The following is a 27,342-nucleotide window of genomic DNA, read 5'->3' on the forward strand; positions in this document are numbered from 1 at the left end:
CGATAGGCCCCGCCCCAGAAAGGGCGGGATTTCCGGGAGAAGGGAGGGCGGTGCCGAGTTATCATTGGCCGACTCCGCGCCCCAGCCCGGAAGCGGGCGCAGGGGCCCCGCGTGGCGGTCTTGACCCGCAACCCCTTGGCGCCATGGCAACAGCCTTCAGTAGCGACGGGGAGGCCGCGCTGCGGCGGGAGCTGGGCCCGACGGCGGCGCCGCCGCCGCGAGGAGACCTTGACAGCTTCTACGAGACGGACCGGGCCGCCGCCTTCGTGCGGGATGGCGGGTTCCGCAAGGTGAGCGGGGCCGGGGGCCGCAGCGGGGCCGGGAGCTACGGGCCGCCCCTCCCTGGTGCCTCACCCCCTCTCCCCCCCCCCCGCCCCCCAGGTCGCCCTCCAGTTCCCCGACGAGCTTCTGGCGGACGCGGCGGCGTTGGCGGCCCGGATGGAGGAGGCGACCGGGGCCGAGATGTACGTCCTAGGAGACACCACGTACGGCAGGTTGGTGTGCGGGCATGTCCCGAGGTTTCTGCACGGGCAGTAATGGAGCTACCCGTCCCCAGCCTGGTAGGGCCGAGGGATGGAGCTGCTCAGGCAAGGGATAGTAGTGCCATGGAGAAGGAAGAGCTCTATGGGGTAGAGCTTGTCTGACATAGGGTCCTCCCCACAGCTGCTGTGTGGATGAAGTGGCCGCCGAGCACGTAGGTGCTGAGGCGGTGCTGCACTACGGCCCAGCCTGCCTCAGCCCCTGCAGAAAGCTCCCGGTGCTGCATATCTTCGGGCGGCAGCCCCTGGACATCGGGCATTGCACAAAGACCTTCCGGGACCTCTACCCTGACCGGCAGAGCCATGTGGTGGTGCTAAGCGATGTGGTCTATGCCCATGCAATGGGTGAGTGCTCTGCGGCAGGGAGGGGGTCTCTGGTGCTGCTCTGAGCTCTGCAGAGCTGCCAGGAGGAGAGTAGGCAGGCACTCCCCAGACACTGTCAGCCTTGACTTCTGTCTTCTCCTCTCCCCTAATCTGCTGCCCCACCTTCTGTGGGCACATTTCATTCTCACTCTTCTCTCCCTTCAGGTGAGCTGGAGCAGGAGTTGTGCCCTGAGTACCCCAATGTCATCTTTTCTAGAGTGGTGTGTGGGGACCCTCCTGGTCCCGCACTACCTGGAGAGGAGCGGCGGTTTGGTCGCCAGTTCCTGGTGGAGGCACCAGGAGGGCTGCAGGACTGTGCCATGTTCTACGTGGGAGCCGAGGGCCTGGCCCTCACCAGCTTCATGCTGACCTGGAACCGTTGCCCCTTCAGCTCCTTTGATCCTACCACCGGCTGTGGCCGCCACGAGACTCTCAATGTCAACCGGGCCCTGATGCGACGCCTCTACCTGGTGGAGCGGGCCCGGGACGCCCACGTGGTGGGCATCCTGGTGGGCACCCTTGGCGTGGCGGGCTACCTGGCTGTGCTGCAACACCTCCGGGAGCTTCTGCGCCGGGCTGGCAAGCGCAGCTACACACTGGCTGTGGGGAAGCCAAACCCTGCCAAACTGGCCAACTTCCTGGAGGTGGATATCTTTGTCCTGGTGGCCTGTGCTCAGAACTCCCTGCTGGACTCCAGCGACTTCTACCGGCCCATTGTGACGCCCTATGAGCTGGAGCTGGCCTGTAACCCAGCCCGCGAATGGACAGGGAACTACCTCACTGATTTCCGAGACCTGCTGCCAGGTAATAGCTAGAAACTAGCTGCCCAGCACCCTCCCAGGGCATGTCCTGTTAAGCTCCCTTACCCGGAGGTCACAGTTGTCTCAGCTCTGTGCCAGTTGGAGGATAGATAAGGAGTATCAGACTAATGTTACTGTTTCCCAACAGGTGCCTGCGCACATGTTGAACTCCCACCGGCCATCCCTGCAGCAGAAGCTATTCCTGACATCTCGTTGATCACAGGGGAGATGCGTGCCACCCACCTCTGCGAGCCCCCAGCCTCCCAGCTGCCCCCTAGCACTACCCTGGCCTGCAGGGACCAGACACGGGCCCTTGCAGAGATCAGCCCTGCTGGTTTGTGATTTGGTTTTGTGGTGGGGATGAGCCCTGGTGCAGGGGAGGTGCCGCCTCCCTGCTTCCAGTAACAATTCCCAATTCCCTTTCTCTTTCCTTCCAGCCTCCTTCCTGGAGTCCCGCAGCTGGCGGGGTCTGGAGCAGCGGCTGGGGCAGATGCCCATCTCCAAGGCTACGCAGGGCCGACGGGGGATTGCCATTGCCTATGAGGATGAGGGACGCGAGCAACCCTGATTCAGCAGCAGCATCGGCACCTAGCCCGAAACAGGGCCATGTGGGTGCCCAAGCATTGCCAGCCAACAAGTGTTGGAGCTGTGAGGGTCTCTCAAGGGTCTGGACCTGCCACCAACTGGCCTTGCGTTGGATGCAGCTTTGGGTCAGTAGTACTGTGGTGGGAGAGCAGGTGTGTGTGTGTTCGGGGATGCCTGGGGCTTACAGCCAGGGCAGCAGCAGGGCCAGGAGAGGTGCTTGGCCTGGACCAGCCTCTGAAGGTTCCCCAGTCCAGGGCAGTTTTGGCCCTACATGCAAAAGTTAGAGCTTTGCACAAGCTGACAGTCTGAGGACTTGAGGCTTTTGTGGGCTACTGTTACTAACTAAAGCTGAATGGAAAAGGACTTGTAATGAATCATCTTCTAGAATAAAACATGGGCTGAGGAGCACAGACAGGGCTGACACCAGGTGTGCCAGAGTGAAAACGCAGCTCATGATGCCTGCTTGGGGAGCACAGCTCTGTGTGTCAGCTGAAACCAGCCTGAGAGAACAGAAGACTAGAACCAGGACCCCCAGAAATGAAAGCATGGTTGCAGGCTGGGCAGAGGGACTAAGGCAAGTGGGAGAGGGCTCTGGGCGTGAGCAAGCCCCTTACCTGCTCTAATGAGCAGCACTGTGGCACACCCCCGCTGTGCTGCAGGGAGGACCCTGCATTTGGTGGGGGTGGAGTCTGGCCCCTCTCATGTGGGGTAGGACTGTTTCTTCTCTGTGACCTGCTCTGTGCTGGGCAAGGATGGCGTGGTGAGCAAGGGGGACTGTTTTTTGCCATCCCTCCTGAAGCCAGGACAGGAGGCTTTGAGGCCTCCCAACCTTGTTTTAAGCCCCTCTGCTTGGCTTTTCCTCTGAGCCAAGGTGCAGGCAGTCCAGGCACTGCAATAACGAAAGCCACAACATAGAAATATTCTTAATATAATTAGGTGCAGGGCCTCCCCCCTCCCAACCACACACATACAAATGAGCAGGGGGCAAGCCACCCTGCCCAGCCAGCCACTGCCGTGGGCACAGGGGCAGCCTCCCCGCCGTGGGGCACAGGCACCCACGGGGAAGTTCTGGGGAAGGGCTGGTAGCCCAGGTGCAGGGCAGCCTGTGCTGGGGCAGTCCTGCCCAGGCTTCCCCCGCTGCCACCTCCTGCAGCCGGCACTCCTGTCCCCTGTGAGGGGGGAGCATGCTGGGGGAAACAAAGATGCTGACACCGAGATGTGGCCACCAAATCTAGCTGAGGAGCGTCCCGAGTGGGTTAATTCTAGGTGGAGGGTTATTCTATGAGCCGTACTGCAGCAGGGCGGGGAGGATGGGGGCTTCCTTGCAGGGAAGAGCTGGTCCGGGCAAATTGTCCGCGGTCCTGGCCAGGTGCTCAGTAGTCTGCTGTGTATTCTGTGCCATGCAGCCCTCGGCACAGCAGGGTAAACTCCTTCACCATCTCCTTCACTCGCCGCTTGTTCACACGCTCTCTGCTAAGACAGGGAGGGGACAAACATGAAGCAGGAGGGACACATCAGGCTATGCAGGATGGGTCATTCCCATCACACATGGGGCACAGCCACAGCAAGCAGTGCACGAACCTGAGGATCTGCTGGCTGAAGGTCTCCTTCTGCTCAGGGCTGACGCGGGCTGAGGGGAAGCCATCCTGCTGCATGGCCTCCTTGATCCAGACACTCAGGTAGCTGAAGCAGTGCTTGTTCAAGGCAAAGAGGATTTCTGCAAAGTGATCCATGAGGCTGCGGGAAGCTTGGCCACCGATGCCCTGCCACAGAGCAGACAGACCCTGCTGAGCCCCCGGTGTCGCTGTGCCTGCACCTGCCCAAACTGGTGGGCTGTGCCCCCAGTTCTGCAGGGGTGCTGCTCAGCAATAGAGCCTAAAGCTGCCCGATGCACCCGTGGTGCTGGCATCTCACCTCCAGCACTGCCTGCAGCAGCACTTTGCCATTCTCATGCACGACCTGTCCCACCGGGGCGATCTCTCCACAGCGGGGCAGCAACTCGGTCTGAAACACAGAGCCCGGCCAGCTCAGTGCCAGAGCAGGCTCCACACTGCAGCGCTCTTGCCCAACCTGCAGCCCCACTCCCGCCCTCCCAGCTCTCAGTGGGCTGCACGATGCCACAATACTCACAAAAAAGCCACAGGATGCTTTGACTGTTGGGGCCTCAGGAAACTTGAGGGAAAGAACACCTGCAGGCAGAAATCACTCAAGTTAGCAGCCAAAACCCCCACGTGTCATCCTAAATCAGCCCTGTGGTCCCCAGCCCCTGGTTGGTCTGTGCCCGGCTCTGCAGGAGCAAGCTGGCTTCTCTGAGAGCAGTTCAGAGCCCGTGCCCGTGCCCGTGGTACTCACCACACTGAAACACTGCTTTGACATCCAGGTTGCTACACAGGAAGAGGTCCGGCTTCCTTTTCAGAGCCTGCAAGGCACACAGACAGGCAGCATAAACCCAGCGCTGCAGAGGCAGCCAGGAAGCCTCCAAGGAACCCAGTGCCCCAGACAGCCTCTGCCTGGACGCACACTTACCTGGGCACACTCACGGTAAACAGCAGATTCAGAGAGTACAGCAGGAAACCATCACTTCCCCCACCCCCCCACCCCCAAGAAAATGTCCACCAGCCACGCAGTTTGCTACATTCAGGGACCACCGACCCCAGGACCTGAGGAGAGATGCCACAGCAGTGTACACACGAATGCTTTGGTCCCAGAGACGGGACAGAGGACTCCTGTCCCTCCAGAGTAGGCCAGGCAGTGGTAGCACTCCCAGGACAAGGACAGCCATGCCAGGCTCAGCAGAGACTGGTCACTTGTGTGCTTTGCTCCTCTCCTCCTGAAGATGTTGGCATCCCTGGGGTCACAGCAAGTGGTTCACACCATAACCCCAGACTGGACTAGCAGCTTGCACTGCTTGGGCTCCAGGACACAGATGACGATGAGACACCAACATTGTTTGGCAGTTCCTGAGCAGCAAACCTGTGGTCAGAAAAGCTTTGGGTTTTTTCTGCCACACAGCAATCCCACCAGCCTCTGTGGGGGTCAGCCACTGCTGCTGGGGACACGTGGAGCTATGGCACCTCGTGCAGTGGCTTGGTCCCTCCTGTGCTGGCACCGGGCAGTTAACTGGAGAGAAATGTTTCAGCCTGCACCTTCCACTCCACGGGAAGAATTTCTGCCCTGCCACAGTGAGCCCTGCTATGTAAGGTGACCACATCCGTGCCCTGACCACCATGCCACCATGCCCACTGCTGTGGGCCAGTACTGGGGATGGCAGCCATGCCTCCTGCCCCGCTGTCACTGTGACACAGGGGAACAACAGCCACAGCACTGGAGTGGCCCCGCTTTGTGCCTGGAGCTTGGACAGCAGGACACCAGGGCAGGCAGCCTTTGTGCTGAGCTGAGTGCAAGGCCACTGCTACCCTCCAAGTCTGCTCCTGGGGATGAAAAGAGGGACAGCTTTCAGCTGGCAGCGCCCAGGATGCATGGCCATCTGCCCACAGCCATGGTCTCTACTTGGAGCAAAATCGGACTCATTTCCCACCTCTTCTTCTCCAGGGAAAGCCCACAGCCATCTGCCCAGTGCAGAGAAGCAGCTGAGGAGCAGGTTTCAGGGTCACCCCATCTCCCTTCTGACCCTTTGTATCACACGCTGCAAGAGATGACTCAGGTCTGGGCACCAAAGGCATCGCTGTGCCAGATGGAGCTGGCACAATCGCAGGGACCTGCTTTCCTGCTAGATACAAGCAAAGACCTTCACAGGGGCGATCAGAGGCCATGTTATACCTGTGTGTATATACAGACTGTGTGCATCATCCCTCCTGATGAGCTAGCACCAACATCAGAAGGCTAGCTAGTAGGTGGGCAATGGTTTAGAAACACACCCCACCCATCGTGGCTGATGTCATCTAGTTGGCCCCACACCGGACAAATTCTTGCAAAAGACTTTGTAGTTTTAGCCATGGGAGACTACCACTGGGGCCCTGGCGTGGGCTCCAGAGCAGCAACTATGAGCCTCTCCCACAGCAGCATGCTGCTCAAGGGCAGCTGGCTCCTGCAATACCACCCAGCTGCAGGTTTCTCTACCCTGCCCATCCAAGGAACTGTTTTTAACCCGAGTCCTGCACGCTGCAAGACTGTTCAGCTGGCACAAGGTTCTTCCAACATGCTCACATTGCCACCTACCTGCAGGGTGCTCCTCCCAGCCAAACCAGACCCACGGCAGGCAGAGCCCCGTAAGCTCTCCTGCAGACTCACTGCGGCATCTGCTCCTCAATCAGTGCCATGGGGGAAAACGTGCCAGTATTGGGAGGGCTCCTTCCTAAAGGACACCTTCACCAAGCAACCGCAGAGTGCAAGCCCAATCCGGGCACACATGCAGAGGTGCTTTCTAGCCCCATGAGATGGCACCTTGTGGAGTTTCTCCCATTAGCAAGCTGCACCAGGTAGAGCCAGGGGCTGCTTCCCGGCACCCGGAATCATGCTCCAGCTCTGGGGCCTCTTACTGCCAGTCTGTCCTCCCTGTCTCCTGCCAGAGCAGCTCTGCCCGCATGTTCTGGGATGGGGACAGGTCTTCAAATGCTTTCAATCATCCTCCCACATCCTCTGCTGCAGCAGCCACTGCAGAGGTAGGCACTGGCTCTCCGTCGAGGGCTGCCCTGCAGCCTGGCACAGAAAGGATGTCGGGTTCTTCTCCAAGAGAGCTGGGAGACCCACCACACAGGTCTTCAAAGCAGGCTCCTCTTCTGCACCCAGCTCTTCAGAGGCAGGCATTGAAGGACACCAGACCCCACTCCTCCAGCAGACAGGGGACAGTGGTGGGCTACACGGCCAGTTCCTGCAGCTCTCCAGAACATGCAGATCAAACCCTTGTGCCTGGCACCACCGTCTCTTCCCAGACCACATGTCTGGCAGAGCAGAGCAGACCCTCCAGCTTTGGAAAGGGCACATGAGCTTGGTCAGGCACCAGAGCCAGGGAGGAGCAGTCAGCCCTGCCTGCCAGGGAGAGGGGATGCTGAGCCCATGTCCTCCACAGGGCTCTATGGCTGGAGCAGGTGTGGTGGAGAGATCAAGGACTGCTGCATGCAGCCTGGACCAGGCCAAGAAGTGAAGGAGGTGGGGGACAGCACTGGCTGTACCATCACAGAAGGTCACTCCTGCGTCTTCTGCCCAGTGAGGCCCCAATTGCCCAGTCTGCCCCAGGGCTCCCCGTCAGGGGAGGTCACCACAGTGCTCCCAAGGTCCATGCTGGCATGGAACCCTGCCAGGGTGGATGGATGTGCCTGCAGTCACAGTGGGGAGGCAGGCTGGAGACCCGCAAAATCCTACCTGCAACTGGGAGCATACACATGAGTGGTACCCACTGGCCAGGGAGCGGGTGAGAGCTCCCAGACACCAGAACCTGCTTGATTTTGCTGATGCAGACCCAGGTATGAGCCCCAGCCACCACAGCCATGTGGTCCTGGGCACAGGTGCTCCAGCTGCGTGGGTGGCAAGAAGCCCCATAGCCCTCCAGGCGGGATGCTCACCTCAGGCACATCAGCAGTGATGCTCCGCACCATCCCCAGCACGCAGCAGAGGCAGGAGGGGAGCAGCTGAGGACAGATCTCACTGCAAAGGGTGTTGGCACCACTCTGTGCAGCCTTACAGCAGACCGGTTATTTTCTGCTTAGGTTTGAGTAGTAACAGTAACTCCAGAGTCTCTGGCATCTGTAAGACATTTGGTTTAAGCCAGCATGCTCTTGTGATCAGCCAGCCATTGTCAAGAGTGGATTGCCAGTTAATGGTGGCAAGATGATGAGCCGCACCAACTGAGCGGTCCCACAGACTGCAACCAAGCGCAGATAAATACACTGCAAAGTCAACTGAAATCCTGTCACACAGAGAGATGGCTCCCTGTGAGCTGGTGACAGCTGATGTGCAGCTATCAGGAGGCAGGAGCTTCTTCTGAGTTACCAGAAGGTAGGAAAGTACTTGCTGGCAGAGGGAGAGGACAAAAGCACTGTCTGCAAGGAGAAACCAGAGGAATCTGAAACAGGGAAGATGGTATTTCCACCAAGGTGATCCATCACAGGAGCAGACGGTCTGGGAAGTGGGAAAGGCTCCACCTTGACACACTCTTGGGTCCAAACTCACTCCTGCTCTGGGAGATGCATTACTTTGTCAAGGGCTCCACAGATGGAGCAGGCTGGGATGAAAGTACAGCCCCCACCACATGATAATTGGATCTGAAGAGATCCAATTTCTCTCTGACTTTAATCCTTGGATCTTCAAATGCTCAACAGCATCACCACAGAGCATGGTCCTCTGGAAGGGGACAGGCTAGACCCACCTCTGCCATCAGCTCTTGAAGTCCTGGGAGCAAGGAGCCAAGCGGGAATGGCAAGGCTGTTTCTTGATGGATTTCAAAGCACCCCGTCAACTCATCAGTCTTGGGGAGAGGGGCAGGCCAAGGAAGAGGAGGAAACCTTGAAACAAGTCCTGTGTGTAAGGACAGAGGACGGGGATGGGATCCTTTGGTCTCTGTGGGGTTGCTGGACTAAAATGTCCAGGAAAACACCAAGTCTTGAGTGGATGGTGGTGGGCTGGCAGCATGATGTCAGATATCTCGCAGTGATTCAAGATGGAGCAGCCATGGAGATAGGAGCCTCTGAGCTGCTCCTGCAGCAGGGTCTCCGGCACACTGGAGCCCAGGCCAGCTGCCAGCACACCACCCCAGCACTGCCGGCAGATCCTGTGCAAGAGGGCAGTGTGTAACAGCTTCCCAGCAGCTGGGCTGGGTGGTGGTTGCTCTCACCGCACACCTCATGGAAGTGCAGCATGGCTGCACTTTTGTCTCCAAAAGAGCACAAATGTGCCAGGTCCAGACATGGAGAAGGACCCTAAGCCAGAGAGAAACTTGGCACTTCCCAAAGAAACAACAAATAGCCTTGGAAGAGTCTCTCAGGGTCACCTAATGTCCCATCCCCTGGCAGGATCACCTCTACCTGCCCTCCAAGAGCAACAGGTTTCTTAAGTCCTTCCAAGCCCTTCAAACGACAGCAGCTCCCTGGGTGACTCCCCCATGCTCTTAGAGAGATCTTCTACTGCCTGACCTGGATCCTTTTCCATGATTTCTTTTAACTGTTTGTCCCACTCGACGAGAACAGAAAAGGGGTTTTTATCTACGACCAGGACATTACCTTTTACACACTCCAAGACCCAATGCAGCTCCTCAGGCTCCCATCAGCCTTTCCTCCTCACCATGTGTACAAGGTGGTCATCTTCCCAGACGTTTTTTTTCTCTGTGCTCTCCAGTTTGTATCTACAGAAATGTGCCCAAACTGGGCACAGTTGTTTAGCAGAGGTCCCGCCACTGAGTGGCTGGGGAGGACACCTCCATGAACCTCACGCACAGAACCCATCTACCATCCTCCCATCACGTTTGAAACCCTTGTTAAAAGGTCACAGCTTCCAAAACCAGCGCTGGCAAAAGCTGTGAATGCTTTCTGATAATCTCAATTATGTTCAATCTTTCAAGATGAAAAGTAAGGAAGAAAATGCTGCAATATGGCTTGTTAGATGTGACGGGTCTCAGTGGGATCTGGGCATCAAGGTGAGACCCATGAGGAGCAGACCCTGCCCGGGGGGTGCGGTACAGTCCCATCGCCTGCTCCATCCCACAAGACCCATGTGTGGGCTGAGCAGCTGTCAGGGGGGGCTGGCAGCTTAGCGCCTGCACGTGTCAGACACCCCTCCCGGGCTGCCGGCAAGGGCAGGATGGTCACAGCTCTGGCAGCTGCCTGGATGGGTGTTCCTGCACAGCCACCGGGCCAGCACGTTAGAGGTCTCGCCATTACAGAAACGAAGCAGAAAGTGACTCTGCCAGGCCCCTCCTTGCCATTGAGGAGGGGTACCCTGTGGCTACGTGCCAGGGGACACGTCTCCAACAGAGGCGCTGAGTGCATCAAGAACATCAGGGCATCTCCCTCATGGGCCACAGCGGGCTGAGGAGCACTCTGGGCTCCTGCTGCTGATATACACACACAGCTCTGGCCCTGTCTGTCCACCACCAGCGGTGACACGAGTGCCAGCCCCACAAGCCAGTCCGTGGCCCTTACCACGTCAACGCAAATTTTCCCCACACATCACTGAGCCGACAGCATGGGAGTGCTCCCGGGCTGCAGGCGCAGGAGTTGCCACCAGCCTGAGAGGCTGCTGGGGCAGGAGGCAGCGTGGCACCCTGGCAGGTCCGGACACCATCACAAGCACATTGCTCAGAGCCGAACCCTGGCAGCTGCCTGCTACCAGGGCAGGGGCTTGCTCCCACTGGCCCTGGGGCAAGGCAGCCAGCTCAGCCTGTCCTTGCTCTGGAGAACCCATCGCAGGGCAGGTAAATGGGTGGGAAAACATCCACTTAATGCTCTAATTTGTCTGTCACCCAAGGGTGACTGCAGCAGCAGCCCCGAGCACCCCGCGCCAGCTTCAGCAAGGCGAGGGGGTGGCGGCTGGAGGCTGCCCTGCAGAGGAGGGCACTGCCCTGGGGATGGTGCAAACCCAGAACTAAAGGAGAATGTTTTGTTTTCAACTTCCACGGAAACAGATGGAGAAACTCGATATTCAACTAAAAGGAAAAAAAACGTTGTCAACAGAAAGCTAAAAATAGGTTTAAATTGAATCAAAAAGAGAAAGAGAGAGAACAGAAAGTGAATGAATAAGAAACTAAAACACACCTGTGCCAGGAGTTGCATAAATGAATCAACAATATCAGGATGATCCCTGGGCCCTAAAATATAATAAAGATGTAACTTAAGAGAAAAATCATACAAACAGCAACTCAACATCATATAGTTATGTGATACAGAAAGAATTTACAAGTGAAAACAGGAGTGTAAGGGAGGAGGGGTGTGTGGGGAAGGGGATGGGCAACATGAGCAGCTTGAAGCAAGTTAAAGAAACAAAACATACAAAAAATCATGAAACTTGGAGAACCCAAGAACAGAAAGAAACTGCAAAGGAAAGGGTCTGAAGCCCCAGGGTCTCCACCTAGCACCTGGGTGCTGCAGAGCCAAGGAGGAGATCTTCATGTCCTTGGGGAGGAAAAGGAGGAGGAGCAGGGGCTATCTGGGCACCATCTCCACAAGGAGAATTAGAGCTTTTGCACTGTGGGGACTGAGCGGGTGTCTTCAGAGCACCATTTGGTCCTGGAAGATAACTGCAAGTGAACGACAACACCTCAGCAAACGCTTGACAGGCCCAGCCGGGCTAAGGCGTGCACATGCTTGTCACCAGCACCAGCTGCTCAGGAGCCCCTGGCACAGTCACCCTTCCACCCCGTTCCCAGATGCTCTCCGAGACACCGAGTCCAGGACTCCCCTGGAGGTCTCTTCCAGCATCCTCCTGGGAGAGAGCAGCTCAGTGCCCACAGATCTCCATGCCAGCACCACTCACCCTACCTTGGCATCTGACTGTGCACAGACACGTCTTGGTCCCTGTGGGGTCAGGCGTCCCCCCTTCTCCTGCTGCCCGTGGGCTCCGCAGAAGGGGTTTGCCCTGCTCAGGGCTGGCTGCCCACCAAAGGGGACCCACAGGGCAGGTGGGAGCACACAGTCCTGGGCACACAGCGAGCCGGACAGCCGCTTGCCTGAGCAAAGCTCGCGTCCAAGCGTTGGCACAGCTCGGGCTTCATCCCCTCCCCTTTCCTCCTGCAGACATGCCTGCTGCTGCCTGGAGGCATCGCCGCCTCCCCGGGCACCCAGCCAAAAGGGTTTCAGCGTAGACGCATCCACACGCCGCTGGCAGAAGCTGGGACCCGATCTCCAGGTAAGCCTGGCTTGCTTGCCACTGACCCCGGTGACACCTCAGCACAGCAGGATTTACTCGGACCGTGGCGTGATGGTGAAGCAGGGGTCCTCACACCTCCCCCACCACTCTAGAGAGCTCTGAGCCTTGTACTGGGGGACAGCATCACCTTACCCGGCACCTGCCTGTGAGCAAAACACAAGACCCCTTGGGGACCGCACACAGAGGTGCTGAAGGACCAGAGCCAGCAGCTCCAACATACATCTGTCCCTGTCACGGGGCAAGTCACCAAGAGGCTGAGGGGAGCCATGGTGTGGAAGGGCCTGTCCTAACCTCACTCACTTTTTGTACGGTGGGCAGTGAACCAAAGAGGGGCCCCTGCCCTGCAGGAGGATGCCAGCATCCCCAGCATCACAGCAGTGACTGAAAAGGTAATTTCCCAGATGTTCACACACACATCCTCCTGCTCGTGCGAGGGCTCGATTCCTGGCCACTACAAGCAGCTCTGGGCCCCGGAAAAGCCCCCAGATCTCCCGGGGAGCGCAGCCTCCCTGCCCAAGCAGGACTGGAGCTCTGGCTTGACCCTTGCAGCACACGACGCCCAGCCCTGCTGCAGAAGCGGGGCTGTCACGGCAGCACAGAGTCTTGCCCAGGGGTTTGCTGCTTCTGCTGCCCTGCGGGGAAGGTACCCACCTTCCAGGGGTTGGGATGAATCCAAGAAACAGAGATGGCCCCATTAGCTTAGCTAGGAGTGAAAACAGCCATTCCTGGTAAGACGCCTCCAGACTCCATGCATGCAACAGCCTGACAACAGCCCCAGCACGAAGAAGGGTTAATCCCACGTACCTTGCTGGAAGAGGGTCAGCGTGACTGAGGTAACAAGCAAGAAGAGGGCCTTGATGGGAGGGAAGTGGGTAGGCTCATGGGCAAAGATGTGAACCAGCTGCAAGAGAGAGAGAAAGACTGAAGCTGCTGCTGGTCCTGCGTGTCCCCCGCCTTCCCGGGGAGCGGCAGCCCCAGCCCCGAGCGTGGCTCCATACCTGCCGGGTGAGGTCGATGGCAGAGGCCTGGGGGATGGTGCTGTACATCTGTCCCAGCATCTCACACAGCTGAGGCACCATGGGGGCAAAATCATCCAGGAGGGTCTTCACGGACTTCTCAAAGATGGCACAGACAGACTGTGGAAGAAGAGGGACTGCATGAGCAACAGGCACCAGGAGATTTCTCCTGGGGCACAGGGCTTGATGGACAGGTCCCGGGGGAGGGGAGAGCTGGCAATGGAGATGGGGACCAGCTAGACAGAGGGCTCAGACCTGCTCCTGTACTGGTGCCCTGCAGCACACAATACTCCCAGAGACCAGGAAACACCCTTCCTACTGCAGCAGGAAGCCTCCCCAAGGGCCAGGAGGAAGGGGCTGGTGAGATGCTGCACATGGGCATTACTGGACTGAGTGAACTGGAGGAACACCAGATGACACAGGTCCAAGTCAGAGCAGAGCTATCCTCTCAGGGAACACAGGTTTGGTAGACCCCCATCTCCCATCTCCCTGCTCATGGTAGGGCCTCTGTAACCGGAGAGAAGCAGAGCTGACAGGGGCACAAGACAGACAAGAATGGCTGGACGATGCTGGTGACAGCAAGCAAGACTGGTCCAGACAACCAGCAAGACATCCCTCTTACAGAGCATCAACCCGAGTCTGTCCTTTGCTGTGCCCAGTTCAGGTCAGCAAGGACAGGCAGAGCTGCCGGCTGTGTACAGGAGGAGCCTGGTTACCTCCACCACCTGGGCATCATTCAGCCACTTGCTGAGAACCTTCTGTATGAGCTGGAAGACTTGCTGCAGAACCACCACCACCTGTAAGGAACGAGAGGTCTGAAAAGAATTGGCCCCCATGACACCGAGGAGGGGAGATTCAAGACTAAGCATGGCCTGGACTCAAACCTTCAGGCACCACTGCCCCCTCCCCTCCCCAAAGCTGGGCAGCTTCATTCCCTGCTGAAGCAGCCTGGCACACAGCTCACAGCTGGCAGCTAGCACCCGGGCTGTCCTCCAGAGCAGCACCCAGCCAAAAGGGATCCTGCAGGTCACCTCTGCCCACCTCAAGAGTAGTGGGATGAGCTGAAGGAGTTGTTTCAGCTGGAATGCACCAGCACTACCCTCTTCACCGTACATGCTGCATTCCCCGTTAACCCCCCTCTCCTGGCACCAGCAGTGAATAGAAAGGCTTTGGCCAGGCTGCAGCAAAGAGCATCAAGCTACTGCTCTACTCACTGGGTTGGGACCTTGCTGCACTGGCAGTTTCTTGACCTCGGTGCTTTCATGGTCATCATCGTGGTGGCTGATGTCTAGGGTGGTGAAGAGGTTGGAGAGCAGGCCCAGGATGTGGATGATGGCCAGCTTGTTAGAGGGATTGGGCTGCCAGGGAAAACAAAGCCAAAGCATGACATAGACTGTGCTGCTCAATCACTGTCATGCCTTTGGGATCCTGAGGAACCAGAATTGCACAGGCAAAGTGCCAGAGAGGGGTTCCCCACACTGTGCTCTCTCTCGAGCCAGCATTCAAGAGTGCTGCCTCAACATGGCAGACCCAGGGCTACAGCCAGTGGGAGAAGCTGATTCTGGGTGGAGGTAGCACGCAGGTACTCACCGTCTCGTCAGCCAGCTTTTCCAGCTGCTGGATGTAGGGGGTGATCAGGGAGTGCAGGTTCTTCAGGATCTCCTCCACTTGCAGCGCAGAGAGCAGGAAACCAAGAGCCTGCATCAGCCACATGCACTGGCTTGTCTGGGACAAAGAGGAGACACCACGGGGCAGGTCACTGCCCAGCCTGCAGCCCTACCACAGACATGCTAAGATAGCTGCCAGGGACCCAGTCAGCAAAGCCAGGACCCCAGTGCGCTGCAGCTCCCGAGCTGCTCTATCTGGGTCACTCTAGGTGCATCTCACCTCCCCACCAGCATGGCAGAACCCGGGGACTGCACTCTGCCACCAGCACACCTGGCCTCTTCCCAGCAACCCTCCAAGGAAAGACCAGTGTGCCCAAAGATCTCCATACTGGCACCACTCACCCTACCCCAGCACACCCTCCTTTGCACAGCCTGTCTCAGCCCCTGTGGGGTCAAGCGTCCCACCTGTCCTGGTCGCATGGTTCTGTCCCCACACTTATCTCCCTTTCTTTTCTCTTGAGGACATGCCTGCCATCTCAGCATCCTGGGCTTGGAGGGACTGGCAATTGCTAGAGTTAAGCCCCCCCTGGGGGCTTCACTCTCTATGGGTACACACCCCACTGTGCAACTCCAGCCTATGCGTGGTGGGAGCAGGCGAGAGGCAGCCAGCAGGTACTCCTGGCCCCACACATGATGGCTGCAGTGCCGAGCTCTCCTCCAGGGACAGCCCAGCTCGTGATGGCACCCCTTGTGTCTTCAGCTAGGTGCAACTAAGGGGTACAGGGGGGCAAGCAGAACCAGCCAGAGGTGTGAGCCAGCCCCTCTTACCTTGTGAATCTGCTTCATCAACACCTCCTGCCAAAGGGAAGGAGAGAGAGAGGAAGAGGAATGTGAGTGCTGCAGAAAGCCCCTTCCCTTCCTGGAGGCAGGACATCAAGACAACCAACACCAGTTTGGGCACAGCCAAAGAGCATGCACTCCCCCAAATCCACCACAGGCAGGGAGCAAAATCTTTGTCCCCTGGTAAGCTCTTCCCCATGCCAGCCCACCCAGCCAGGGGAGCCCCTGGCTTGGACGGGCTCTGCAGCACGATGGCTTGAGGAGCCAACCTCAGCCAGGGCTTCCTTACTCCAGTGACAGTGTCCTCCAGGCTCAAAGCAGAGACTCGTGCCCCTCTCTGCTCCCATGCACACCCTGGCAGCAGGCCTAAGCTCAGCCCTCCACCTACTGCCTCGGGACTCTGAGCCCCATCTGCCCCAAATCTTGAGAGCCAAGAAAGACCACAGGACAAGCTGCCCTGGCACTGCCTGGACCAGCTCAGTCCCCAGAGAGGCCTGAACACCAGGATGCTGCCCAAGATGCTCAGCAGCAGCACCAGCTGCCCGGCAGGTGCAGAGCTGGCAGAATGCTGCTCCCAACAAGGCCAACAAAACACCAGGGTAAGAACAGATGCCCATGTGCAACCCCAGCAGACATCCTGGCAGTCATGTCGGCCACTGCTTGCCATTTCTCCACTCACAGTAGGACACAGGGCCTGCCACCTGGGTCTACTGGCCTAGGAACAGGACAGACAAGTCCCCCACACCAAGCAAGATGCCCTGAGCTGCCGCTTTGCATCCCCCTGCCCTGCCCCTTGCAGAAGAAAGGGTGTGCACAGAGCACATCCCAGGTCACCACCACATGTCCGTCTGCATCCAGCTCCTACCTGTGACACGGCGACAATGTTGGCAGCATAGGGTGGCAGGTCATACTTGCACTCCCGGCAGATCTTCTTCAAGGTGGAGACGCTGGAGATGGAGAGCTCAGGGTTGCCCAAGGCTTGGAGCACCAGCGGCAACACGTTGTTAATCATGACGGGGTGATCAGCCAGCCACTCTGACAGGGCCCCTGCACACACAGACGGGATCAGACCGCAGGACTGCCCTGCGGGCTTTTGCTCCCTGCGTCCTGGGACGCTCAGCTTTGCTTTTCACTGCTGTTATTGCTGGGCAGGAGCAGCCTCAGAGGGGCTTCCCCTCCCCAGCCCAGCCTGCACACAAGCAAAGGCCTCACCGATAGTGAACATGACGGTGTCAGCAAGCTGCACATTGCTGATGCTGATCCGGGGAATGAGGCCGATCAGCCCCGGCACCACATCAGAGTAGTTCACGTCGATGGTCTCGGCAATGGACTGGAAGCCATACAGCAAGGCCTCCGTGTGCTGCCAGGGCAGGAGAGGCACTGTCAGAGCCAGGCACTGACCCCTGATGCCCACCCCAGCCCCAGATCCAGACACTAGCTCAGAGCCCCCCACAGTGGCCAAGGAGGCTGGGTCCCTAGGCAGCGCTAAGGACAGGGAGGCAGAAGACCTGTTCCTCCTCCCAGCACACCCCACAGAGCCTGCAGGTGTGCTGGCAAGGTGGGCATGCTCCTTGCCTCTGTCACAACCCTTTGCTCTCAATGCCCCATGGTGACAATAGGTCCCCAACGAGCTGGTAGCCATCAGCCTGGCACCCAGGTCCCCACGCTCACCTGCCATGTGGATGGCTGCTCTGTGTTGGTCAGGAGACGTCCCAGTTTGTCATAGAGGCTGCTCAGGAGCTCAGCACCCAGCATCTCGTACACATACATCAGTGTGTCGGAGATGTCCACCCTGCAGAGAACATGGGGGAGGTGTCTCAACTGCATCTCCAAATGCAGAGGTCTCCCCATCCCCTGCAGAGTGCTCCACACACGGACACGTTACTTGCTCTCCCACTGCCAGGCAGGGTGCAGGCACCGCCTGCACAGGCACACTGCCCCAGCCCAACACGGAGCACTCCCAGGTCTCCCTAGGCAGGGCAGCTGGCGCTGTGCCAAACAAAACACCAGCTCGTTTTCATCCCACCACCACAGCCAAAACAGCTCTTGGCGGAAGGAATCTCCTGTGTCCCTCCGTGGGTCTCCCCACAGCGCTCAGTCTGCAGGGTGGCAGGACAGTGCCTGCACCCTTGCCTGACAAGCAAACCCAAACCTCCCAGCCGTACCTGTATATCCGAAACTGCTCCTTCTCATCTGAAGACCAGAAGCCATACTCCTCATCAGAGGGGAACTGGGCTTTGTGCAGCAGAACGTCCACCAGCTGGAAGTAGACAGGCCTGTAGACCTGCTGGTACACCGCCTGCTTGTCTGGCTCAAAGGAGAGGATGTCGTCCTGATGGCAGGAGGAGAAATACATCAGGTGTTGCGGGGGAAAGAAAACAGAGCTGGCATGCCTACTGCACAGAGGACTTGGGGACCTCTCCCAGGGCTGGTGGGATCTTGTCACACCTTGGAGGTTGTATTTCCAGCTCCCCCACCTGATGCTGAGCCCTTCTGCAGCTTGAGAGGCAAGCTGGCCTGTCTGGAGGCAAGACGCCAGAAGCCCCAGCAGCCAGATGGACCCTTGGGTGTTTGAGGACAGCACAGTTACAGTGGGCTGGCATCACCCTGCCGCATCCTTAGCCTTGGGAGCACAGGAGCACACCTGCATCAGGGGCACACGTGTCTTGGACCCTCTGCAAGGCAGGCTGGGATGGGTGCCTCGGCACAGTGCCCTCCTGCCTGCACCCATATCTCAGACCTATCTGGAGAATCAGCGGGAGGAGGTAGGAGCCTCTGCCCAGCCCCACACAGCAGAGGAGCTGCCAGCACGGTGCCAGCATCGCCCCCCTCCCTGCCTGCGCTCAGCCACACCGCATCAGATTGCGGAGGAATGGAGCTGCGGGGATGAAGTGGGGCTAAAAATAGAGCATGATGTGGCAGGGCTGCTCTGCTGGCACAGGGAACACTGGCCCTGGGAGAAGGACCCCACACTGAGCAGCCATTAGCAGCCCCCAGCCCTCTCTTTCCTCCTCTGAGAGACCAGGACCCCCAGCCTGGCAGCAGGGTCCAGCCCGCAGTGAGCCGGCACACGCTCACTTCCCCGCGTGCAGCTGGTGCAGGTGTGCAGCAAGGAGCTAAACAACGAGGTCTGGTGCTGGGGGAAAAAAATAATACAATAATATGAAATTCTAATTAGTTACGTTAACGAGGCCCTTAAAAGCTGGCTCACACTTCCAAGGAAGATCGGGGGTGGAAAAAGCAAGCCACAGGGCCAGCATTTCTGAGGCACATGCCCTGTGGTGGCTGTGAGTGCAGAGCGAGGAGCAGGGACATCAGAAATCCCTGGGGATCAAGCACAGCCAGGCCAAGCCCCAGTCCCTGTGCACTGGTGCCTCCAGGCAGGACCCAGGCAGGCTGCCCAACGATGGCCACTGACCTGCAGTGTGTACCAGAAGGTGAGTGTCAAGGAGCTGGTGGTTTCATTGACGGGGTAGTGCCCAGGGATGCCAGTGCAGAACATGATCATGTTGACCAGGGCCAGGAAGCTCTGCCAGTGCTCCACCTGGTCCAGGAGGGCCCTGGGGAGCAGAGAGCACGGTCAGAGCAGAACCACCACTGTGACACGCATCACTGGGTGCAGGACAGGCCCTGGACAAAGCAGCACGTGGGGAACAGCTGACTGCTCCAAGTTCACTCAGCACTCACCGGGAATGGTTCTCCCCCAAGGCCACAGCGATGCGGCAGATCCCGTGCGACGTCTCCATGTCCCCACTCTGGACCGCCTGGCGCAGCTGCTCTTGGAGCCCCAGCACAGGGGGGATGAGCTTCAGCAGGGTGTTCACGTACCTGCAAGCACAGCCTAAATCAGTGCCGGGCATCGCCTCACTGGCACCGGCTGCCATGGCACCCATCCCTCCTGATGCTCTGCCAGGGCTCCTGCCCAGCTTTCCCTACTGGAAGGCTGCTTTGTGCAATAGGATGCATCCATGAGCCTTTACCGCTTACAGGGACTCTCCTCCCAGCCTGTGGCATCGGGATGAAGGCTGAAGCCCTGAGCACTCCCGCAGCGCAGTCTCTGCAAGCAAAGAGAAGGGCTGAGCCAGCGGCCATCAGCTCTGTGCAAAGCCCCCACGGCAGCACGGTGCGGGCATCTGCCTCTGCCCACCCCAAGCTGCTGGCAGGGCTGCCAGCACCCTCCAGCCAGTACTGACTTGTCACTGCTATAACCAGCTCCGAGCGGGCTGTGCCTGTGCATGGCAGTGTTGATGGGGATGGGAAACGGCAGAAGGAAGATGAGGGCAGACCTGCAGGCTCTTTTCACTACGCTTGCAGCCTGCGCTTCTCGGTGCTGCATGGAGGCAGCCAGAGCTACCGGTGGGAAGCCACATGCCTCTCCAGTACAGGCACATCCAGATTGTGCTCTCTGCCTGGGATGAAGTGGGCAGCCACCCTTGGGGACTCCTGCCCAGGGAGGATGCTGGCCCCCTGGCACAGTGCCATGGCCCCCCACCCTCCTGGGCTGCCGCAGCCAAGCGCAGCACAGCTCTCCCACATCACATCATGCACATCAGCCTCCCCTCCGCACCGCCTGTAAGTGATGGTAACCAAGGCAACGAGAAGGAGGCAGCCAAGGTGAAATGCAGCCCAGGGCCCCCGGAGAGAGGCCGTGCTGGAGGCTGATGAGCAGCCTGCCGCTTCCCTGCCCGACCAGGCGTGTTATCTGGAGCTGCAGCTATTCCGTGTGCTCCCCGCCGGCCCCGCCGCATGCAGGTGCGGGGGCCAAGGATGCTCGGAGCAGAAGGCACACGTGATGCCAGCTCTCCTGTGTCCACCACGGCGAAGAGATGTAAGTGCTGACACCAGGACAGCCACACGTCCACCCCAGAGTGGCAAAGCTGCCCTGTGCACCAGCAGCATTTTCTATGGCTGATTTAGGCGAGAATAAAGCCATCAGTGCCAAGAGTGCAGGGAGAGTCACACTGGCAGTGGCAGCTTCTAGGTCTGGGCCACAGGAGGAGACAGAAGGAACAGGGTGTCTCTGTCCCATCGGCCACTCAGCATCCCCTCTGTGTGCTGCCAGGGGTCACCCCCACACACCCCTCTCCCCCAGAAGAAATCACACAGCAAAGGGGATGGGCGTTTTTGTGTAAAGCATTTTCAAGCCTCTCATGTCCCATGAGTGATGCATGTGGCAATGTGGGAGCAATGTGATGATGGAGAATTTGGAAATTCACCAGCCTGTCTTCCCAGAAACTGATGCTGCAGTCAGAGTTGGCCCAAGGGAGCCAGGGCAGTGCCCAGACAAAAAGGCACAGGGGACCTTCCACTGCTTCAGTGTAGGGCAAAGCCATCCTTCCCCTGCAGCACTGGAGTCACATTACCCTAGAGATGTTTTCATGACTTCAGGAGTTTATTACAGGGATCTGGCTTCTGCTGGTTACCTTGAAATACTCACAGTGTAGATGTCTGGACCTGAGCTGATCCTCTGGACTCCCTGCACAGCTAACAGAGAATCACCTGGACTTGCTTCCGTGCTGCAACTCATCTCATGTTGTGAAGTGAGGACTTCTAGAAAAGGCTGGGGGTAACCACATCTCCTGAGCACCACCTTGCTCTGCTCACTGCCTATGCAGATTTAAGGGCCGCTCAGATGCAAGAGTCCCCAGTGAGGAGGAAATTCTTGCTCAGAGCTGTTTTAACCAGTCACCCAAAGAGCCGTGGCTGAGCCAGCTAGAGCTGAATGGCTCTCCTCCACATCCCGGAGCACAGAGACCCAGGCCACCCCACCTGCTCAGTGCTGCTTCCCAGCCCCAAGCAACCAGCTGGCACCACAGCCCTGGCTGGCGCAGAGCTTGCCCCAGGAGGCTGGTGCTGTCTCTGCCAGCCACCACTTCCCAGCCCCAGTGCCCCAGCATCAGGCAGGAGAGGACAAGACCATCCTGGCCCAGGCAAGCCTCAGGCCGCCCAGCTGAGCAGCCTGTCTCCAGCAACTGGGAATGCCTGTGGAAGACTGTATGAGCAGCCATAGGACAATGCTTCCCCATGTATTTCCCTCCAGTGATTTGTCTTAGCCTTTCCGAGCAAGATTTGCTATCCTGGTATTTACCAACTGAGCAAATTTTGCTTCCATGAGTTTGTCTGGTCCCTTCTCAAAGCCTAGTGAATTGCAGCATCTACAGCTCGGTGAGACCAGCACCTCCTCCCACTCTTCTCACAAACCTCCCCAAGCTACACCACGGTATGGGGGACAGCCTGCAGAAGGGAGATATGGGACAATCTCATCCTTCCTGATCCAAATTCTGAGCTACATCCTGATGAGAAAACCTCAACGCTATTAAAAACCTGTTTCTAATGAAGCTCTTGGAAAACTTCCAGTGAAATTCCTCTTCAGGGATTCAGCACCAGGTGCCAAGACCAGGAAGGGCTGGGCTGGACACTAAGCAATCCCACCCAGACACCTGCAATCCTGCCAGCTCCACCACTACAGCAACTCCCTGCTGCTTTCAGAAACACGGCTCAGTGTCTGATGCCCACACTCTGTAACTCCCACCACGGGCACAAACCACATGCAGGTCCCTCTGTCCACTCTGACAATACCCACTTGGGTGCAGAAACACAGCCATATGCCAGCTCTCCCCCTGCAGCTCGTGCCACTGAGCTTTCTGACCCACTTAGCTGGGGGGATAATCCTCAAACGAGACAGAAAATCCAGCCCAAACCTCCTCTGCAAACAAGATGCACCAATCTCTCTGTTCCTGCCCTTCTGCGATTCAGGAGCTTCCCACCACCCCTGAGAGCAGAGCTGTGCTCACAGGTGCTCCAATTGCCAGCTCCTGGCCAAGTCTCCAAGTTTTTTTTCTCAGGAATGCCATATCCTAACAGAGGAGCGACGTCCAGACTCCCTCAGTGCCTGGGATGCCTCCTTCTCTGGGTGCAAAGGGCTTCCACCCACCTGACAAGTAAGGAGATCAAACACTTTGCATCTATAAATCTGCTGCATCATCTCTAGTAACACCTCAGAGGCAGGGAAGCCACCCGCTGCTGTTCACAGGCAGGGACATGGAAGCTGCCAGCACAAGCGACTTACCCAAGAGCGAGGCAGCACCGTGACCAGGTGATCCTTGCCCATGAGGTCCCACTTGCCCTTCTCCACCTGGACACTGGTGGCAACAAGCTACTCAGGGCATGAGGAGCTGCAGTGTGAGGGATGCCTTGCAAGGTGGTGTCCCCCTGAGAAGATGTCCCACAGGCTACCTACCTAACCCTCAGCAGCAGAAGCCAAGTCTGTGAGCCACTGAGCCTTCTGCTGATGGTAGAAGCACACCTGCACGATTGCCTCCACAGCAATGTCAATGAAGCCAGCTGGGAGAGAGCGAGGCAGAAAGACACGTGGTCCATAACACTCAGGGGAACCCATGGGAGGAGCAGGGAGCCCCAAGACCAACCCTCTCACAGAGCAATGCCCTACAGAACTCTGGAGAGGACCATGTCAGCAGCCCAGCACCAAGGATGCTCTGAGCCTCCAGACACGGGCAGTGGGGAGCCATGCCCCTGCAGAAACAAAGGTGAGAGACCGTGGAGGAAGAGAGCAGCTGAAAAGAAGCAGGGATCTCCGACTGCCTTGGTAAGAGACAGAAAGGTCAGGAGACTCCCTGGGGGCTTGGGGAAGAGCTGGATCTGCTGCGGCTGAGCAACAAAGCCAGAGGGGCGGGACAGCTGGCACCAGGGGAAGTGGGAGGAGGGATGTGGTGTGGAGGACATGGAACAAAAGGGAGGAGAGAGCCCACCGGGGCTGGGAAGTGGTGGCTCTGTGAGCTACCCCACTCCTGAAGCCATCCCATATCTCAGCACCAAGCACAGTCCTGCTCCTCTCTGGAGCAGCTGTCATCACACACCGCCTGGCAGGGCATCTCTGCGACAATGCCACCGTTGTCCCCACACCCCGGCAGTGGGGGCTGCACCAGGCTCACACACTGGGCAGCCTTTCAGGCTGGCTGCCTGCCCCATCCTGGCCACGGCCCACACACCTGTGGACAGGAGGGTGTTCTGCCGTGGCCAGTGATGTCTCCAGAGAGAAGGATGGAGAGCAAGTGCCGGTGATGCTGTAAGGGAACAGCCAGCTTAGCAGGACCAAACGGGACCAGAAACTGCACTGCAGGGTCAGCATGGGAGCAGAGAGGAAACTCTGTTGCCAGCCACACTTCTCACCAAAATTCACTTTGAAAGCTCAACCAAAAGCACAGGCTTTTAACGCAACTGAAGAACAGTGCTGCAGGGCCAGGTTCCTGCACATGGGTAGAGAATCACAGCCAAGGGACTTCTGAGACTCAAGGGAAATGGAAAGGAGGAAGACAAGAGAGTCCAACATTTCAGACCTGCAAGTCACCTTCTCTCACCTTCTCATTTTCTGCGCCAATCCTGCCACAAGGGTTTGGGCTGTCCCACAGCCTTTGCCCGGTAGAAGGAAAAGCTGCTTGTGGTCATCTTCTGAATGCTAGCAAATGAGGCAACCCCTCCCCACGCCCAGCGATGCATCAAAATCCTGATGGGTCCCTTTGTGCACCAGCACTTAAGAGTCTCCAGATGCAACCGCCCCTGACAGCGAAGAAGGCAGCCCCAGGCTGGCCTCGAGCTGGGGGCTGCACTGGCTGCCCTGACCTGAAGCCAAGGGGAGGGCCAGGGCCAGGGCTCACAACCGCAGCAGCATCTGCACCGCTGCAGAGAGCTGGAGCCTGTGCAATGCGCAGCAATGCACAGGGATGCACAGTAGCAGCAGCTCAGCCCAGCCTTCAAGGAAATCCTCCTCTTCAGGGGAAGGTTGCTAAGCAGCCAGGAGGGGATGTGGCCACAGGAACCGTAGGACTTTTCCTTCTGTGGGCACTGGTCGCAAGAGCTGACAGCAGCTCAGACATCGTGGCCAAGCAGACGAGCTCAGAGCCCCACAGCGTGGCCCTGGCAGAACCTGCCCCAGCCCCGGGCTCAGCTGCTCCAGAGGCAGCCGCAGCCACAAACAAAGGAGGAGTCCTCGGCTGGCACGAGCTGTTGGAGCCAGGAGGAGGGAGAAAACCAACAGGTCTGGTTTTATAATCTCTGCATCAAACCAGCTCCTTGGCTGGACCAGCAGCACGAGGCAGAGGAAAGTCTCTGAACAACCCTGGTAGGAGCTGGGCAACCGCTCCCAGGCCGGGTGCTGCAGGATCCGACGTGCAGAGCCAGAAGGGAGCATCCTCATCCGCTTAAGAGGAAAAGGGTGGAGATGGGCTGCAGCTGCCCAAGACTACATGGTCCTCCCAAGTCAACCATGGTGCAAAGCCTTCCAGGACCAACCACGTTAAACCAGTAGCCTCTGGCTGCTTTTAACATCTCCCACTTCCAAACCCTATCATTAGCACCACCAGGGCAGATGGCAGCTAGCAAAAAGCCTGAGGCTTTTCCTCCCCACCCTGTTCCCCCATCGATGCCCAGGAGCACCAACCCACAGCGCATGGGAGAGGCTGCCCTTACCTCTGGGCATCAGGCTGGGAAATGGCATTGACAACAGCCTCCACTGCTGTGTCAAAGAGCTCTGGGTCCTGCAGAGAGGTGAAAGCTGCCTGGATCAGGTTCTCACAGTCCATCAGCGGGATCTCCAGCTGCACCCAGCTGGAAAAGCACTTCAACACCTTCTGCTTGATGAAACCCGGGGAGTCCTGCTGCTGCAGCAGCTGCTCCAGCAAAGGGAAGACGGAGCCACACTCCTGTGCCAGGACGCTGCGTACCTGGCCCTTGCGGTACTGCGGCAGGCGGCTGGTCTGAAACTCCTCAGGCAGCACCGTCAGCAGCTCCAGCAGTGCCAGGCACCGTGCTCGCCCATCCACATTGGAGTCCTCCGCCTGGAACATGCGTACCATGTCTGCCACAGCACAGGGCCAAGCCTCTGGCATCATGCTGAGCGCCAGGGAGGCCAGCGCCACACACAGCCGGGTCAGCACGATCTTGGAACCACTGGCAAAGCGGGTGATGTGCGTGAAGAGCTGTGACTTGAGGCTCTCGTACTGGTCAGCTGGGATGTCGTTCCAGTAACGGGAGATTTTAATGTGGAGAGCACTGGCACCGAAGTACTGGATCTCAGGCACCTTGTCCATGTGGAGAAGCAGCCAGCTGAAGTGCCATGCCTGGGGGGAGACCTGCGCCTGCATCAGCCATTTCTGAGCCAAGTTCTTGTTCTCGATGTTGGGGTCGTAATACAGCTGGTGGAGAGCCTGGAAGAGAGAGGGAAGCACCCTAGATCAGCCGAGGAGCACCACTGTGGCCAGTCCCACCATGAGGAGGCTCACTGGGATGGAGCCCAGCACCCAGCTGCTGCCCTGCAAAGCCAGCTCCCCTCTCCATGTCAGCCTGTGTTAGCTGGCCTCCTTGGACTCTCGGCAGAGTGAGAACAACCTGGCAGCAGGCAAGGACCTGCAAAGTGTTCTTCCCCTCCTCCTCTCATGCTGCACTCTGGAAATTTCTTTTCCTTAGTCATCTCCCATTTTTACCTTCAATTATGCCGAACCTACCTGCTTTCCTGATGATGTGCCATCACTGTGGTGGGTGCAGGACCACTCTGCCGCACAAGGGCTGTAAGGGACACAGCATGCCGGCACTCCTGCCTTCCACCCACTCTTAGAAAGGCGCTATGGATGCACCAGCTCTCAGAAGCATGTGCGGCCCAAAGCTTGCATCCAGAAGCCCAAGGAACACAAAAGCCACTGCAGATATCTTCATCTGTCAGGTGGTACGGAGCCCTGGCAACCCGCAGTCACTGCACTCAGGGATTATCCCTCCATGGAGTCCCTTTGAAGTATTCCCAAACCCGCCCAGATACAGCTGAGCTGGCATCTAACCCTGCCTCCTGCGACAGTCCAGGGCTGCTCACTCCATCTCTCCATATGGAGAAGGGGAACATCACTTACCTGCTCCAACAGCTTTGGGAGATCTAGTTACTGCTTTGCAGAGCTCAGATCCACGTGAACAGCCTCACACAGGCTGCAAGGCTTCAATTATATAGACCTTAAGGCCAACATTAATCAGTTATTTATTATGAGTGGGTGCAACTGGTAACCAGTGATGCCCTCTACATGGAGAGGGAGAGTGACTACCCCTTGCCTGAGCTCCATCTTTTAGCAGCATGGGTTTCTGCCTGGCACAGCACATTTCGTTTCAAATCGCTGACTGCACATGCCAGGAGCAAGGAAAAGCAATGGCATTTGTCAGGCTATCAGGCACCCGTTGCACCCCAACAGCAAATCAGAGGATGATTCCAGCAGGTGCAGAGGATTTTTTGTCCCCATCCTGGCTCCAGGTCTCAAATATCCTCCCTCCTCCCCCCTAAAAAGCTCTATGAAATTCTTGTGTAGCTCTTGTACCCAGGAGAGGATTTAAACCCTATTTTTAAGCCTCAGAGCTGGCAGCCTGGGGCACAGGAACAAGCTTCCCAAGCAAGTGCTTGTGCCTCCTGCTGCTTCCCAGCACAAGACCAAAGAGCAGTACAAAATGGCAGGAACCTTACAGAGACAGCACTGCCTGGGCCATCATTTGAAACACCTCTGTTCAAGACTTCGTGGCAGGGGAAAATGAGGATAACCTCTTTGTAAGAAAGAAAGAGGTTATGAAGTACGTCGTAGGAGATGGAGCCAGCCAGCACGGGCTGCAGAGGGACAGGCATCTGTCCTACTAAAAGACATATCCTGACACAGAAAAGGTTAACCCTAGGTAAGCAGGACATGGGGAGAGAGAGAAATCTGTCCCGACAGAGTGGCCAAGGGGAGCCCAT

General features: G+C 57.9%; 2 protein-coding genes across 3 annotated transcripts in view; one reads left to right on the top strand and one right to left on the bottom strand.

The window, feature by feature from the left end:
• Nucleotides 1-80: 80 nt before the first annotated feature.
• Nucleotides 81-2,710, top strand: DPH2 (diphthamide biosynthesis 2). Its single transcript, XM_037404041.1, has 6 exons — nucleotides 81-290; nucleotides 382-494; nucleotides 664-884; nucleotides 1,068-1,706; nucleotides 1,851-2,036; nucleotides 2,140-2,710. The coding sequence occupies exons 1-6, from the start codon at nucleotides 144-146 to the stop codon at nucleotides 2,268-2,270; spliced, it is 1,437 nt and encodes a 478-aa protein (XP_037259938.1). The 5' UTR covers nucleotides 81-143; the 3' UTR covers nucleotides 2,271-2,710.
• Nucleotides 2,711-3,199: 489 nt separating this feature from the next.
• The window catches only part of IPO13 (importin 13), a 31,998-nt gene continuing 7,855 nt past the window's right edge, over nucleotides 3,200-27,342 (bottom strand). Inside the window, exons 2-20 of one of the 2 annotated variants that reach the window (XM_037404039.1) lie at nucleotides 25,053-25,789; nucleotides 19,254-19,394; nucleotides 18,985-19,126; nucleotides 17,732-17,898; nucleotides 17,238-17,358; nucleotides 16,779-16,926; nucleotides 16,432-16,613; nucleotides 15,555-15,581; nucleotides 14,710-14,844; nucleotides 14,334-14,477; nucleotides 13,836-13,916; nucleotides 13,102-13,239; nucleotides 12,908-13,004; nucleotides 10,993-11,045; nucleotides 4,640-4,706; nucleotides 4,418-4,476; nucleotides 4,202-4,291; nucleotides 3,869-4,050; nucleotides 3,200-3,757 (exon numbers count right to left, since the gene is read on the bottom strand). In XM_037404039.1, coding sequence (XP_037259936.1) covers nucleotides 3,661-3,757; nucleotides 3,869-4,050; nucleotides 4,202-4,291; nucleotides 4,418-4,476; nucleotides 4,640-4,706; nucleotides 10,993-11,045; nucleotides 12,908-13,004; nucleotides 13,102-13,239; nucleotides 13,836-13,916; nucleotides 14,334-14,477; nucleotides 14,710-14,844; nucleotides 15,555-15,581; nucleotides 16,432-16,613; nucleotides 16,779-16,926; nucleotides 17,238-17,358; nucleotides 17,732-17,898; nucleotides 18,985-19,126; nucleotides 19,254-19,394; nucleotides 25,053-25,789 — 2,808 coding nt within the window. In that variant the 3' untranslated portion in view covers nucleotides 3,200-3,660. Of the gene's footprint in view, nucleotides 3,761-3,868; nucleotides 4,051-4,201; nucleotides 4,292-4,417; nucleotides 4,477-4,639; nucleotides 4,707-10,992; nucleotides 11,046-12,907; nucleotides 13,005-13,101; nucleotides 13,240-13,835; nucleotides 13,917-14,333; nucleotides 14,478-14,709; nucleotides 14,845-15,554; nucleotides 15,582-16,431; nucleotides 16,614-16,778; nucleotides 16,927-17,237; nucleotides 17,359-17,731; nucleotides 17,899-18,984; nucleotides 19,127-19,253; nucleotides 19,395-25,052; nucleotides 25,790-27,342 lie in introns of both variants that reach the window. The other variant, XM_037404038.1, reaches the window with a different exon arrangement.

This window comes from Falco rusticolus, chromosome 11 (assembly GCF_015220075.1).
Source record: "Falco rusticolus isolate bFalRus1 chromosome 11, bFalRus1.pri, whole genome shotgun sequence".
NCBI classification, from domain to species: Eukaryota; Metazoa; Chordata; class Aves; order Falconiformes; family Falconidae; genus Falco; species Falco rusticolus.

Coding starts and splice junctions, on each gene's coding strand:
- DPH2 (XM_037404041.1), top strand. CDS start 144: ATGGCAACAGCCTTCAGTAGCGACGGGGAGGCCGCGCTGCGGCGGGAG. Junction 291..381: donor GGGATGGCGGGTTCCGCAAG/GTGAGCGGGGCC, acceptor CCCGCCCCCCAG/GTCGCCCTCCAGTTCCCCGA. Junction 495..663: donor GGAGACACCACGTACGGCAG/GTTGGTGTGCGG, acceptor TCCTCCCCACAG/CTGCTGTGTGGATGAAGTGG.